The sequence below is a fragment of the Harmonia axyridis genome, chromosome 5, assembly GCF_914767665.1.
Source record: "Harmonia axyridis chromosome 5, icHarAxyr1.1, whole genome shotgun sequence".
Taxonomy (NCBI): domain Eukaryota; kingdom Metazoa; phylum Arthropoda; class Insecta; order Coleoptera; family Coccinellidae; genus Harmonia; species Harmonia axyridis.
The window spans coordinates 14,594,157-14,610,539 of NC_059505.1; the positions used below are offsets into that span (position 1 = coordinate 14,594,157).

Here is a 16,383-nt window from a genome sequence, read left to right on the forward strand (position 1 = left end):
TATAATATATAATAATAATAATGTTTATTCATTCCCAAATACAAAAAAATAATAAGCATCAATTCTACCTTAATTAATTATTATATCCTAGAGAAATTGGCTTTTGGAAAATAAAAATTGAATAGTGCATCTAAACGGACTTGGTTTTCTTCAGATCTACCTTTTTATTCTTGAACTTCGCATTTCTACCTAAAATGAAGGAAATTTATTAAAAAAGTTCCCGAATAATGTTGAAAAAAATAGACCTTTCTGAAGAGGTGGCAGGAAACATCCAGGTAGCCGCATTTGTGATTCATGTATAGGTAAAATGTAATTGAGATCTATTGGAACCCAATTTTTTTTTATCACATTACTCATTTCCCACTCTTTATATTCACTATGCAAATCTAAGCACTTGGAAGAACTGAAAATTAATTAAATGATTATAAGCTTGAGAGGAATACCTGATAATTCAGCCTGATCGAAGAACTGACGTCTGAATGAATTTATCATTAGATACCATTCTGTAAAGACTTCAACATTGTAAAATAATATTTATTAAATATGAATTCCTAGAAGTAGTGGCATTTTTCGATCATTTTTGATGATTAATGTTTTAAACTAATGAGTATACAGATGTTGGTTTATTGTATTCAATAAAAACCTTTTAAACATTTATTATTAGTGACAGTCAAAATGATTTTAAAATGTTTTTTTTCTCGGTACATTTTTTTTTGGGTAGCACATGTCTAATTTGCCTAGGCATACCATTTAAGGTACGGTCCGTATATCACCTTGGTTGCTATGATTAAGTTGGTGGTCATTATATGTCAAATTCTTTGAAAACCGGTGACTATTTCCTCAAACTCCGGTGAGTTATCTGTCACCAAAGCAACTGTAGTTTTAAGCTAGGAGGGTCGGTCCGGAGCGGAGAAATCCGCCTGCCTACATTTGTATGCCACTGCGTCCACTACACGGTCATCCTGAAGTGGACATCTAACACTCAAAAACTTTATTATTTCAATTATGAAACAAATACCCTTGGGGCCATTAAGTACTATTAATTGTTTACAAATTGAAAAAGATCAACCATTTATAATCTTTATAAAACTTGGTTGCCCATAATGCCAATGATAAGTGTCAAGCGGTCCGTAAATACAAGGCAGGTTATCTGAAACATTGAGAACCACTAGTAACAGCTCTGAAATTCTCGGCGATATACGGGCCATACCCTTAATAATACATCTCAAAACGTAACCAGTGAAATTTGAATTTCAAATTATTTTTATATGAAATAATTCTTCAGATTGAATCAATTCACTATAGGTAGTTTGAGGAAAGCTAAAATTCTACAGAAATGTTTTAAAAATTTAGGGTTATACCTGTCACATTCCTTCAGTAATGAAGCAAATGATCCATGCTTTGGAAGATGAGTTAACAAATAATTTCCTTCATCCAATTGCACTAATTTTGTAAGGACATCATTCAATATTCCTAATCCCAAATAAGGTTTATACTGATAAAGATGATTAGCATCAGCGGCCACCTTTTGAATAGAACATTTTTCAATATTCACTACTTCTGCTGTATTCCAGTGCATTCTAACTGCAAGTAAATAGGCATTGGTAATTGATTAAATTACTTGATCATAACACAAAAGATTCACAGAACTCTATTTTCCTGACGGTGACTAATACATTCTTCCAATATATTGCCAAGAAATAATGGGTTCCATAACAATAGTGAGCAATAGTTTATTGTTTATTTGAATCTTGCTCAAGTACCCAATCAGTCAAAATATTGCAAAAATCACAGTTTGCTTCAAATAATAAAATTTTAAAAATAATAGCCAAGCTTTATTCTGTACAAAAAAGGTTTCAATTTTTCTGGTTTATACCACAAGTGGAAATTACACAGAACATTATAAATATCAGAGAAATCTTTTGAGGACATCTAAAGTTAAGATGCATGTGGTTCATTTGTTAATAAAGAATTTTAAATTATGATAACTTGTTCAACTTTCATTAAATTTCAATAAAACAAAGCCTACAAGCTTCAACTCAATCTAACTATGACAACCGCACTATTTTTCTCAATAATAATATTCATCATCAAAAATTATAAGTTACATGGTATATCTGATGAAGCGTCCATTAGGCGGGTCGGGCCGGGGCGGAGAAATACGCCTGCCCACATTTGTATTCAAGCTGACCGTGTAGTGGACGCAGTTGCATACAAATGTAGGAAAGCGTATTTCTCCGCCCCGGCACGACCCGACTAATGGATGCCTAGCTTCAATAGTGAACAAACAACAAATTCTGTTGTGTGAAATGAATATCTATAAATCTGAAATACCCTGCCACTTTAATTTGCCCATGAAATTCCAGTTTCATTTTTTTTTCCACGTAATAGAGAATACCCGATGATGGTATATTTTCAACTAAGATTTACACCATTTGTATTTAATGAGATGCCCTTCTGAGAATTCATCACCGTTTGTTGTTAACCTCAGCCGACAGTAATAAAAGAAGTTTTAAGATTTTATTATTTTTGCGTACATTCTTATAGAATAACGCAGAACCTCAATAAGCAATAAATTTATCCATGGGATCTTCCAACAGATTTCTGCCTACTAAAATTCCATAAAAATGCGAGAAAATTTCTAAAAGGGTTGATTAGAAGAAATGAAAAAAATTGTAACAATTTAAAACAAAATTATAAAAGATTTGAAGAATTTGCTTTTTCGAAATGGGGGTCAACGCCATCCCCTCATGAGTCACCAATAGTTACGCCCCTGCTGACGATCGCTTCAGTTATCTCGGAGCTCGGGGAACCCCCTTATTTAGTCTAAGCGCGCACGAGCTTACAGAAATATAGCCGTGCGGCTCTTGTGTATCAAGAACAAGTAATATCAAGTAGCTTGATATCAAGTCAAGCAATAAATATCTCAAGTCAAGTTCAAGTATGTAATTGTTCACCAGGTTGATGAGTCCCTAATGCTCTTAATATTTGCATACGTTTCTTAGCCAAGTTCAGCATTTATCGTTGGAAGCTGTTTTCACGGTTGTCCTGATTCCGCGTCATCGCTTTCGGGAGTCAAATTTTTGTATGCGTTTTAATTCGCCTTTTCTAACCGTATCTTCCTTTTTGTTCCCAACGAATACCGAAGAAATATCCGTCGACCCTCCGAGATATTCGTTTAAAAGGCAAGAGCTGAAATACAACAGGGTTCTCCCAGGTTCCCTGAGGTGGTATGTTCATGACATCATCAACCTGATGCCACTCAGTCCTTGGCATGACCTCACTGACTTGGGTGTTAAAGAATATCCGCCACTTACACTGCCTAACGAAACAGAGTTTCGGGTTTGCTTTTGGAGCTTTCCTTCTTCTAGACAGGTTGCAGATCATTTCTAATAAGGCTAATCTCTACAAACAACACAAGTATTGTTTAAACAATTATTGTATTGTTAGGAGGTTCAATATCGGCCATCTTGTACCATCCGACATAGAGGCTTGGAAATGACGTTGTATTCCTTTTCTTATTCTTCTCAGTAAATCCTTTCTTCTGATACCCATGTCACAGCGGTTCACAAAAAAAAATTAGTTCACAAATTGAGAATTTGAGCCTATTTTGTATAACTTGACGCGCATGATACAGATAGAAGAGTACTTTTTCATCCTTTAACATATGGCAGCAGTTTGTTCTTCTGAGTATGTACTTCACATAAGTAAGCAAATCTTTGGTTACCAAGTATCAATTGATTTGATAATAAATCATTAAAGAAATCAATTATGTTGTCATATATTTTAGGTTCTCGAAAAAAAAATGACCCTACACCTTACAAATTCAAGCTCATCCATGAATTTTAGATGATTCATGGAATTTATTCCATATACAAAACAAGGTTTCTCGTTTCTACTACCTTATTATATGTATGTAGAAAATAACTTTTTTTGGAATGCTAGTTTCATGAATAATAAAATTCAAATATTGGCGAACAATAAAACTACTCACCTCTATATAAATTCGAAAACGGCCTGAAAAATAACGAACACCACTCCCTGGATAGTTCACTCTTTGTGGGAACGTTTGCTCCATATTGCAATTGATATTCAACTTTGGGTTTAACAATAACGGGTTGTAGGGGTCCGGATGGCATAATCTGCAATTATGCAATGATAACTGGTCAATTTTTCGAAATTGATGAAGAGTAATACGACTGAGGGTATATCGCCGAAAATTTTAGAGCGGTTACTAGCGGTTTTCAATATTTGAGATAACCTGCTTCGTATCAACGGATCGCTTGACATTTGTCATTCGTCAAAATTTTTCTTTGGCAAAGTTTTGAAGGTTATAAATGGTTAATATCTTGGTATTTGTACTAAGTTCTTAACTGCTCTGAAGGCTATTTGTTTTATAATTAAAATAAGTCATTGAGTGTCATGGAAAATGTTCATGAACAATAATATGAAAATTAAAATGATAACTGCCAAGACGAGTGGGCGTGGTTAACGAACTGCACCAGAATAAAAGTATGGTTGCTCTGGTGACAGATAACTCACCGAAGTTAAGTCACCGCTTTTGTGGAATATGGTATATAATTTAACAATATATAACAATATATGAACCGCCTACTTACTAACCATAGTAACCAAGGTGATACACGGACCATACCCTAAGTGGATTTTTATTGGATTCGGCCCTTTTACTTGATGTAAATTCATTATAAATAAAACAAATGGAATGTAACTCTAAGAAAAAAACCACAATGTTGGCGAAACAATTGTCATAACATTAGAATATTTGTGGAAATTACATACTTTATGTTATTTTATAACTGAGAGGATTGAAAAAAATCGCAAAAACATATCTGTAATCAGATCAATCATTGGTTCACAAGAAAAAGGGATAATAATAATAATTTAATAAATGAGTTCATTCTAATACAATAAGTACAAATTGAAAATGATTGATTTTTTGATTATTAATTTAGGATAGAGAAAAATGTCATTTTTCAGGGAGGGAAGGGGTTATTACCCATTGATAGATCTACAGGGGGGGGGGAATCTGATTGGAACATCGGAAATAATAATCATATTTAACATATCCGCTGAAAAAATCAAACATCAGTCCATGAGATTCATTAAGAAGATTGCCGATCAGCTTGATAAATGTGGACGATTTGTGAAAATTGCGAGAATTGCACGATGACTATAAAAAATTAAGACAGCACTGGCGTGAAATCAGGAGCTTTTGAGCGTTCTTTCATTTATGTGCAAATCTATTTCAGCAGTTCGCCTATTCAAGAAGTTCATCATTTTCAAGAGAACACAATTATTGTTTGTCCTGGGATAGTCCAGTCAATAAGTGTTTATCACAGGAAAGTTTTGGGGTAGTTTTGATATTTTTGATTATATATGTTTTTTGGGATGCTGAATCCGAATCTGAGGTTTTCTACCAGAATTTTTCCAAATATAATCCATTTTGTCAATCAAATCACTATAGCCGTCACAAAGCGTCATAAATATATGAAACAGGACAAGTACCTACAATACCAAGCTGGTAAATTTGGATGCAGCACTTCCAGTTTATGTCCGAGTTCAAACAATCTAGCCCTCTAGTCTCTGGAGATAATTAACAATTACCATTCCATGGTCAAATATAGTACGTTACAGCTGTTGAGGAGTTTGGACAAATATTACATGTTGATAAAATAACTAATTTGACATTTTCGTTTCTAATAAACATAAACATTAAGAAGTCTCAACAGCAGCCGCCATTGTTTGTATATATGTATATCTTTCATTTTAACTGAAAGTGTTAATAATAATTTGAATTGAATATAATAAAAACTAATAACATGCGTCAAAAGGAGGTCGAAAAAATTTCAAAATATAGGTATGTCGAGTTTCGGATAAAGCGCCAGTGTGGAATGTTTCCCTTAGCAGAGAGTGAGAAAGCTGAATGAGAGGGGAGTTTTCTCTCCTAGGCTGATAGGCTGAAGTTGGGGATAACCTCGGGGACAACTAATCAATACTACACTATCAAATAAATAACTCACCTCACATCCATCAAGTTTTGATCTTATCAATAACTTGAGTTCAGTATTCTTTCCTTGATTTTTCAATAGTGCATTGTGATTTACATTTTTCTTCACTTTCCACAAACGATAACTGACATTATGATGAATAATATTATCTTTCCCCTTTTTCTTTTTTCCTAGAATTTAAAGGAGAAATTAATCTGATTATATGTTTCAATATTTTCAAAAATTAACCTTTCCATTCTTCTTCATGGTTCTCTACAGATTCTTCAGCATTAGCTTGTTCAATCGTTTCATCTTGAAGACAATTTTCTTGATTTTCATATCTAGAAATTTTCAGTTAATTGATTTCATTAAATATAACGTTAAATCTTACTTACTTGAATGCTTCATAACGACAAAAATTTGTTCTCACCAATCTCTTCATACTACAGTATTTCAAATCCAGGGGATCTGGATGATCTTCAGCAAGGGGTTTATCGATGAAAACAACTTTTTTTTTAAATATTTCTTTTCCTGTGGAAGATTTTTTTAAAATTGTTGACATTTATTCAGATTGAAAAAAAAATGTTTACCTCGCTGAACATTAATTATTTCAACTATCACAGGTATTGTCCATTTCTCCCTTAAATCTGTATTATCTAATAATCTTTTCAGACCACTAGATGATATCACAACGTCGAAATCATTATTCTTCAGTAATTCTCTTATGTTTGCATCTTTGCTAACTGAAAAGCATATTAATTTATCTAATTGAAAAAAAAATGTTATAAATTCTATGTATGTATTTATTTATTATTTTTCATTGGATTGTTTTTAATCCATTGATATACATATATCTTTATAGTACTGGTGTTTGAAACCAGTTTCAATTATTGCAATTTTTTTTAAATAATAACAACATTTATTCTGTAAGTTTGGACTTCTTTAGGAAATTAATTCATTATTTTATAAATTTTTTTTACAGCTATGTGCACCAAATTGCCTGCTAGTATCGGGTAATACTGGGTTAAATATTATTCTGGGATTATATTCTTTCTATGTAGGTTAATTGAAGAATTTTACCTAGTTCAGAATATGCTTTCTTTAATCAGACTAACTTATGGTCAATTGCTTGCAAGAATTCAGTGAAGAGATTTCTTAAGGATTGTATTATGCTCTTATTCCAAGATACCATCATTTTTTTATGAGAGAATTACCGAAGTATGGAACGGCTTGGATTGGAGTTGCTTATGCAGATCCTATATAAATTAAGGAAGGAATACTTCGAAGAGCCCAATTAATGAATGCCTTCATTTGTATTTATGCATGCTTTTCAACACTTTTCATATTGGACTTGTAAAGGATTTGGGAGACAGCTGTAAAGTCGACGAAATACCTTTTGAAACAAATCCTATGTATTGCTTCTATGACATATGAGGAAGTGTACAGGATGACCTGAATTCGATGCTCACTGGGAGCATCTCGGCAATTATAAGATTTAGAAAAAGAATCTTCAAGAACCCCAATATCTTTCGAAATAATAATATATCAGAAATCAGATCGTAAATATCTTGCTTTGTTCATGAGTTACAGGGTGTTTCTGAAAAATAACTGTTTCAAATATTTATATTTTTATATATTTCAAATATATAACATTTCAGAATTCTCTCAGAGACGAAGAACGAAAATTTTTCCATAAAATGAACCAATAATCTTTTTACTTTTCTTTAAAATCGACACGACCCTCTTAAGGTTTATGAGTTTATTATAGCTTTTGAGATGTTTACTTTTATTGTACTACGAGCGCGTCTATGTCCAAGATTTATTATTTTCCTTCATCTACCCACTTTGTCGGTGTCCCCCTTGTTTTGCCATCTGTAAATTTTGTATTCGTCATCGGTATACCCGTTGTTTTCGTATTTTTGTATCATTTTTGTTGCTGTTGTCCAGCTATGGGAGTTGAACAGTAGGACAATCCACTGGACTAACACTCCTAGACTTGTTCAGGCAAAGAAATTCGTGAAGATTTCACCTACCTACGCCTAAAAGCTCCTGAAGCTGTCGCGAGCCGAGCTTCGGGTGATGGTAGGACTGCTGACGGGGCACTGTCGGTACAAACATCATTTGTACCGTATGGGAAAGTCAGCAGACGAGATTTGCAGGCTCTGTGGATCGGAAGCAGAAACAGCCGAACACTTGATATGCAAGTGTCCGGAGCTGGCTGGCCTAAGAACCATTCACATGGGTAAGCCGGTCCTGGATACCAGAGAGGTAACGGCCAAGGCCCCTAAGGAGGTTGTCAATTTTATTAACGTCGTTGACAACCTCCCTGGGTTTTTATGAATGAGTAGGGTAGTGAACAAAAGATCTGCATGGTTGCAGTTCCCGGAAGGCTTACCGAACCAAAACGACCCCAGTTCAAATAATAATAATAATTACTTGTAAATCTCGACTAACAATTTATAATTTAAAACAGAAAGGTTATCGGGTATGTAGTCAAACTTGAACAGTAGCCCTGAAGAAGGACAAGTTATTGTCCAAAAGCTTGGCTGAAACAATAAAGAGCTAAAATTGTTCAAGTTTGACTACATGCCCGATAACCTTTCTGTAGATGTAGATGGCATCATCAGAACTATAGTAAATTCAAGTAGAATATTGAAAAAATTACCCTTTATTTCTGTAACATCCTAGGTTGAAATTTAGTTTGTATATGTAAAATAATTAGTCGAATGCTCATGCCAAAGTTGCTCATGAATGAATGAGCCTTCAAAAGCTGCTAGCACTATCTCAATGCTTCTTTAGAATTCCTCTTTAAATTTTATTACTCTTTTGTTAGTTTAATTCAACAAATCTTAAAAACAACTTACCTGTAAGTTTAGAGTTATATTTAACAGGTTCTATTTCAGGTAAGGTTTGTGCCCTCAATCGACATTCAAATTTTAAGCTGGGATGTGAGAATCTGGCAAGAGTTCCCTGTGAAATCATAAATATTTCATTCAGTACTCTGATGCTTAATTTTTTAACATATACTATAAAAAATGGTGTAAAATGCGAATTATTAGTAAAATATCATTCTTGGAGGTAAAGTTGAAGTTTTTTAACTTTGCAAAACAATGTGAAGATTTTAGTAAGTAGAATTTTTGTAACAAGTCATTGTCTGTGAAGAGAATATATTAAGCTTTACAATGGATTCCTTGGAACATGTTTTCTATTGAAATTGTCGTAGTAGTGGCTACACCACTGTAGGAGTTGAACCTACAAGATTGTAAGTCACAAAATATTTTCTTCTTGATTCTAGAGTTGACTTGTCACATCATTTTTATAATATTTGTTTTATTTTCTAGTATTTGTTCATACATCCCCTCTGGATATACAAAAGAATAATTCACATATTTGTTCCTTAATTTAATAAAATTAGAGGATTATGCACACTTATCTATAATAAACATAAACAATTGTGTTTCTGATCTGACACTATGAAATTCATCATGCTATTACCACTTAATCATGGGAGAAAGTTACTTAAACTCACCAATTCTAATACATTTTGAATGCAATTGACTTCAATTGTAGCTGTATCATCTTCATTATAATTCATATTTATTAATTCTTGTTCTTTGAAATATTGTTTATATTCCAAATATCTCTTGACTTTTTTTTGAATTAAGAATGAGGCATATCGATATAGATTATTCTGCAATCCGGCAATTTTCTTCTTGTCATATTCCCAAGAATTTTTCACGAATTCATTGTATAAATTATGTTCCATGGCAATCTTGAGATTTAAACTATTATAAACATCTATATTGAAAGACTCGGATTGTTTCAGTTGATATGACGGTTTATTAAGCATTAATACTTTCATTGCATTGAGACATTGTTCTTGCTGCACCTTACTCAATGAAGATTTTCTTGAAAAATGAGGAATATATTTTCCACCAGGTACGAAATTCACTTCATTATCTAGTTGGTGTACAAGTTGAGGTTTGGGTAAGCGTTTTTCAATATTTTGGTATACATAAGAGTTCAATAAATATTCATCTGAAACAAAGGTGCAGACTTGTTTCTCCAAATAGGATTTATCAGTGGTTGGGTTCCTGGAAAAATTAGAGTTATTGCTTTCAACTACTGATCATGACAAAGTTTTTAAACCTACCATTTCAACTTTAGAAATTCGTTCATTTTAAAACAATTCAAATGATAATATTTATTTTTTATAAATTCAGGTTAGATCATAGATACATATAGATTAACGAAGGGTTAGCTTAGAACCATAGACCTATTTCAATGTAAGAAGCACAGAACACTAAATTAGAAGCTCCGTTCGGTAAATAAACACTAGTGCAGAGCGAGCGGTGCAAGGTGCGAACGGTTGCAGATCACGCGACCACGTTGAGAATGGAGGAAAAAAAAAGTCTTTATATGGCAGCGTGGCATGTTTTGCCGAACGATGACGGAGCTGATAACGAAGAATTTTTGAGTGTGTTTTGTGAAAATAAAAAAAAACAATTTCGTCGATCGAAATTATTGGAGACGGTCAGACCAGATCTAATTTGTCTCCTCGTGATATCAGGATGTAATCTACATAATGTGTTCATCTTGAAAGAGTTGAAAGGAGATAATCCTGAGGATATTGTTGATGAACCATTTATTGAAAGAGTTTTAAATTTTGTAGACATCGAAAATATGCATAATCAATCAGGGAACCAGGGAATTTTATAAGGTATTCTTTGAACATGGATGAAATATTTCTTCGCTGAGATACAATTATGTACTTTGTAAAATAAACCTTTATTTTTAATAATAATATTCGTTTCCTGATTGCCTTCAACATATACAAACATAAGAAAAAACTATATACAGGGTCCTGCAATAGTGCGTTAGGCTTCCATAGCTGCCAAACAAACCAGACGTTTTAGGAATTTTGTTGAAAAGCATTCCCTTTGTACTTTCAATTCTGCATCTCTGGAAATTATTTTCTGATATACAGGGTGTTCCCAAATAAAATTATTCAACAAATGAGTGCTTTTTCAAATGGAACACCCCTTATATTTTTGCATATTTTCAATGCTCTTCAATATCTTTATCATGATGCAAAATATTAGGGATATTTTTCCAACGGCACGTATCTCATTCAGAAAAAACTGCAAAATTTCGCTGAAACAATAGTTCGGTAAAAGCCCTTTACCGATTTTCAGAAGCGATAGAAACATGAATTTGATCAGAATTTCTTTTAACTTAAGAATTTGCCTAGTCATCGTTCCTAAATGATCAACTTCTCTTATACAGGACGTCCGTTATCAATGTCCAAATATGAAGAATTTAAAATTGTTTTTTCTCGAGTTGTTCAAATGTAACACCCTGTATTTTTTCCATGATGATGTACACAGTTTAAAACCTTACATTTTTTCAGAAGTAACCAAAGGGCTATTTTCACTCCTGCGTCCAGCAGGCACGAAAAATGAAATCAGAACGGAAAATTTTATTCAAATATTGGATATAAAAACAAACGTCATCATACATCTATTTCCCTTATAATTCTCGGATTTTCTACAGAGTAATAGTGAAAATTGTGCCTATTGACGGCTCCGGAATTGTGGAAGGTTGCTGCTTCTTCACTTAATAAAACAAATTAAAAAAATGTAGGGTTCTGTTCAATTTGAAAACTTGTCCAGTTACAGAAATTCAGACGGTTTTCAAAATCACTATCGGTAAGCGCCTGGTGCATCTGAATGTGATAGGCATGATACTTATTCTTTTTGAGGATTCTTTGAACTGAACGCTCACTTATACTACAGGCTACACCAAGCTCCCTTTGGCTTGTGTTTGGATTTTCTGTTACATGCATTAAAACCTCGAGCTCCTTGTCTTCGTTAGTGGCCGATTTTACCCTCTCTTCTTTTTTATACTTGACATCTCCTGTCTCTACAAATCTGTTTAAAAGCCTAAGAAAACTCGACTCATATGGATGTCTTCTTTCGGGATATTCGACAGCATAGGATCTACTGGCTGATAAACATTTTCTGTGGCACTGCTCCGACATGAAAATCATATGAACGATTTCATGAATAATAATTTTTTTTGGTGCCGATAAAACTGTAATCGTTAGAATAAACAAGTTACCAATAATACCTATGTATGTGTTACTTATTCGGCCAAATATTATCATTTTCATGTTGAACTAACTTCAAGGAATATGATTTTGGAAGGGTTTTAAAGTTTTCCAAGAATTGGTCATTCAGTTTGGTTTCATTGTGTGACTCATTTGAAATATCCGTAAGAAGCAGCTTAGAGTACGCTACCCAAATCTGAAACCCTCATTAGCACAAGTAAATTGAACGAGTTCAAAAAAAATTCTTCAAAAGTTTGAATTGTCAATGTACTTGTGGTAATGAGGGTTTTGGGTAGCGTACTCTAAGCTGCTTCTTACGTGGGAAATATAGAGGGTTTTCAATGTGACCGCGTTCTTGAAATCTTTAGTAATTCTTAAAACAAAACCAAGCATCCCGAAACTTTTTTTGACCACCGCATCTATATCGTATGGAGGAGGAAAGACCAATCAAACAAATATGGGAAGCAAAAGTCGAGAAAAAGGCAAAAAGGGGAAGACCGCAACAAACATGGGAGGATATGATAGAAGAGGAAATAAAAAAGAGAGGGAAAAGCGTCAGGGAAGCTGAGATGATGACATCAAATAGGACAGAATGGAAGAAATTTATTGAATCAAATTAGAATTATTTTAAGTTATTGTTAAGATAGAAAATGTAGATAATGAAACCCATACACCGAAAGGTAACAAATGGGATAAAGATTATTTATATATATATATATACAGGGTGAGTCTTTGACTTGTACATATATTTTAACCGAAGGTTCTTGAGGTCAAAAGAAACACTTTTTTCATTTACCATTTTTTCCGATTCGGCCCTGTTAAAAAGATATAGCCATTTTAAATTTTCAAAATGAGCTAATTCACCCCTGAAAACCGGAACACTGAAGTTTTCTCAAGCATAAGATATACCTTTTGAACCTTGGAAATAAGCTACTAAATTAGAAAAACCATCATAAACTCACGTTTAACATTCCATTTGTTGAACAAAGTAGTGTTTATAAATCAAATAAATGAGTTATTCCAATTTCATTGACGCTAAAGATTAAATATTCTTCTCTTGATTTTCTATTTAATTTTCGATAATTATAACGAATTGAGCTCGCTACCACCCATATTAGCTCTGATATTCATATCCATTCATTCATTATATTTCATTTATATGATATCCTTGTTTATTTAATTTTGTACAATGCCATTTAACCTTAAAATCTCAAATAAATATTTATCTGTGAAAGTTCTAACACAGACTATAATAATCTGTGGTTTCAAGTTTAAATTTCAAATCTCGAGTGATGCCAAATTATAAACACAGCAGTTCGGTTCGAATAATCTATGTTCTAACCTAAAATTTTCATTTACAATTTACACTGTTATTGTTGTAAGATATTTGTTATGAAATGAAGCATTCGATTTGTTCCAACTATCTCATAAAAATATTGGAATGCATCAATATTTTTGAAGCCATCAGAATGAAAATATGGAAATATGTAAAATATTCTGGCTCTGTAATCAATGGAAAATGTTAGACTCCACTTGTAATCAAATTTGTTCTTAATGTGTACCTACATTATAGCCAACTCTACTACTTGATTCATCTTGATTTTGCCATTGAAAATAAATGAGAACTATTCAATATAAATATCCACAGTTGAATATCCTGTTTCTTTCAACTTACCTAATTTGTTTTCACATTAAAACAATTATGGCCCTCTTGGAAGTATGTCAATCATATGCTCTTAGGATGAAATTATGGAATAGCAAAAGAATGAAAGTATTCAATCTCAATCACATGAAAATTTGTCTAGTATGTACCTAGTCCTAGTGGTATGTTTCGATGTGAGTTTGGATAACCCGAAGAAGAATGCAGTATTGTTCGATAGCAGCAGTCTTTAGTGGGATATTGATTGTTGTCATTATAATGGGACTATTTTGTGAAAACTTTTTTAAACATGGGCTTTATGAATAATCTGGACTTTTCAAAAAGAATGTTGATTTTAGTGTAGTATCTTCTTATTATCAGAGCTGTGCCAAAGCTCAGTAATTTGTAATCAAATCGAGGAGTTGAGGTGAGCTTATTCAAATTACTTCATTTTCAAACTAAGTTGGCTAGTACTTCAATTCTAAAATCTGAGACATGACATCATAGTAAATATTCAGTTCTGTGGTTTTTTTTCCACAACAGAACAGAGTTGCATTCAGCCAAAGTACCCAATTTTTTGAATTTCACAGATAATTTTTTTTTTTTTTGAGATCAAGTTATTCGAAAACGGCGCTTTGTACGAGAAAATATGAAGAATACTTTTATTTTTCAAATTAGCCAAATATTCTTCAATGAACGTTCAAATTACTCTTAAGAGTTGGTTTCTTTGAATTTCTGGTATTTTTATGGGATATCATGTTCATAATAAAGAAACAGAAGAATGTGTATGGAATCTTGTGTTCGGAGAAGATGTATCACATCAAAAAAAAGCTATATTTCAAAAATCATTTCCTTCGATACAACCATTTACGAGATATAGCCGAAAATCATATTTTTTTAACGATTTTCAACAGCCTGTATCTTTTTAAACGGGCCGAATCGGAAAAAATGGTAAAGGAAAAAAGTGTTTCTTTTGACCTCAGGAATCTTGGGTTAAAATATATGTACAAGTCAAAGACTCACCCTGTATATATCTATATGCAATTCAGAAGACAATTTTCTATCTAACAAAACCCCGAGATCTATAACAATATCTACTCTTTCCAACTCAAGCCCGTCAAGAAAAAAGATGATCTAATAACATTTAGGTTTCTTGTAAAAGTTATATGCTGACATTATTTAACATTCAACGTAAAATATCTCTCTGAGCAGAAAACGAACAAACGGTCCAGGTCTTCCTGGAAGGCAACAACATCTCCCATATAAACAATTTTTTATAAATTTTTAAATCATCGGCATATAAGCTATGATGGGCATTAAGAAAACATTCTGAGACATCATAGAAATAAATTAAAAAAAGAAGCGGTCCAAGATGGGAACCCTGCGGGACTACTGACGTGACATCCACCTGCTCAGATTATTGATCATTAACGACCACGTACTGTCTTCTCCCATCCCAGTAAGATGCGATCCATTGAAGAAGCGATCCAGTGATCCCAAAATCCTCCAATATCGACATTAAAGTACTATGGTGCACCTTATCAAATGCCTTTGCAATATATGTGTAAACAGCTTCCAATTGAAAATCATCATCCATTGACCTTGATAGGTAATCAACATATGGCGACAAATTGGTCAACACTGAACGACCCCTGAAGAAACCATGTTGATCTTTGGAAATTCTACTGTTCGACAAATGAAATAGTCTGTCTGTCACCAAGGATTCGAACATCTTGCCATACTGGTTGAGAATGGAAACAAGTCTATTATTGCTTCTTATTGCCAGACTTGTGTATAGGAACCACCTTGGCCAACTTCCACCTGTCTGGAAACAATTCCTTGAGGGATCTATTATAAATTATGTGCAAAGGTTTCACCAGGCTGTCACCACAGGTTTTCATAAAAAAAAGATGGAATCAAATCAGGACCGGAGCCCTTGCTGACATTTAAAGATGTTATTTTTGCCTCTATCTCTGACTCAGAAATGTCGTTGAAAAATATGGTAGAGTTATTATTAATCTTTTTTTTGTAAATGACCGACTTAAAGGGATCTTCAAAAAATGATGAGAATAATCCATTAAACTCATTTGCTTTTTCAATATCATCGGTGAGAGTTTTGTTGTTGTGTTCCAATACGTGCGGAATTTGCTCATTTCTTCTAGATGATCCCACAAAGGACCAGAAGTTCTTGGGGTTTTCAATTATGTTGTCTTCAATGGTGGATATTCATCCACAATTCTTCAATTTCATTGGAAGTTCTTATTATATCGAATATAGGTATCTAATATTAGATTTAAAATATACTCCGATATCGCAAAATCTATTCCACCTTATAAATGCATAACGCACCCCATCCATAATTTGTGATCGAAGCCAGATTTCACTCAACCACATAGATTATTCTATTCTATAAAATCTCTAAAACTCGTCACATATACCCACCAGATTAATGGAAAGACCTATACTCACTTATACTACCTAAATTCCGAAAAAATTACCAACGTTTGTTCATAGTTCGCAGTGCCCTCAGCGGTAGTTGGAATCCCTATAATTAGTATTCTGTGTTAGATACAGTAGTTATATTTCGTAAGTATTCTTGGTTAGATAAAGTATGTCAAAGATGAAGT

At 33.2% G+C, this 16,383-nt stretch overlaps 1 protein-coding gene across 1 annotated transcript; it reads right to left on the reverse strand.

Moving 5' to 3' along the window:
* Positions 1-7: 7 nt before the first annotated feature.
* On the reverse strand, positions 8-10,317 carry LOC123680553. The gene is made up of 11 exons (XM_045618507.1): positions 10,162-10,317; positions 9,538-10,102; positions 8,873-8,978; positions 6,599-6,751; positions 6,404-6,539; positions 6,258-6,349; positions 6,042-6,199; positions 3,995-4,142; positions 1,362-1,584; positions 246-403; positions 8-189 (listed from the first exon to the last, which is right to left on the reverse strand). The coding sequence occupies exons 1-11, from the start codon at positions 10,185-10,187 to the stop codon at positions 131-133; spliced, it is 1,824 nt and encodes a 607-aa protein (XP_045474463.1). The 5' UTR covers positions 10,188-10,317; the 3' UTR covers positions 8-130.
* Between the last annotated feature and the right edge of the window lie 6,066 nt (positions 10,318-16,383).

Bases quoted from the DNA above. Each gene is read 5' to 3' on its own strand.
- LOC123680553 (XM_045618507.1), bottom strand. From the start codon at position 10,187: ATGAACGAATTTCTAAAGTTGAAATG. The intron at 6,752-8,872 runs GTAAGTTGTTTT...TATGCTTTTCAG, and splicing joins ATATAACTCTAAACTTACAG to TTAGCAAAGATGCAAACATA. The intron at 6,200-6,257 runs GTTAATTTTTGA...TTTAAATTCTAG, and splicing joins CCATGAAGAAGAATGGAAAG to GAAAAAAGAAAAAGGGGAAA.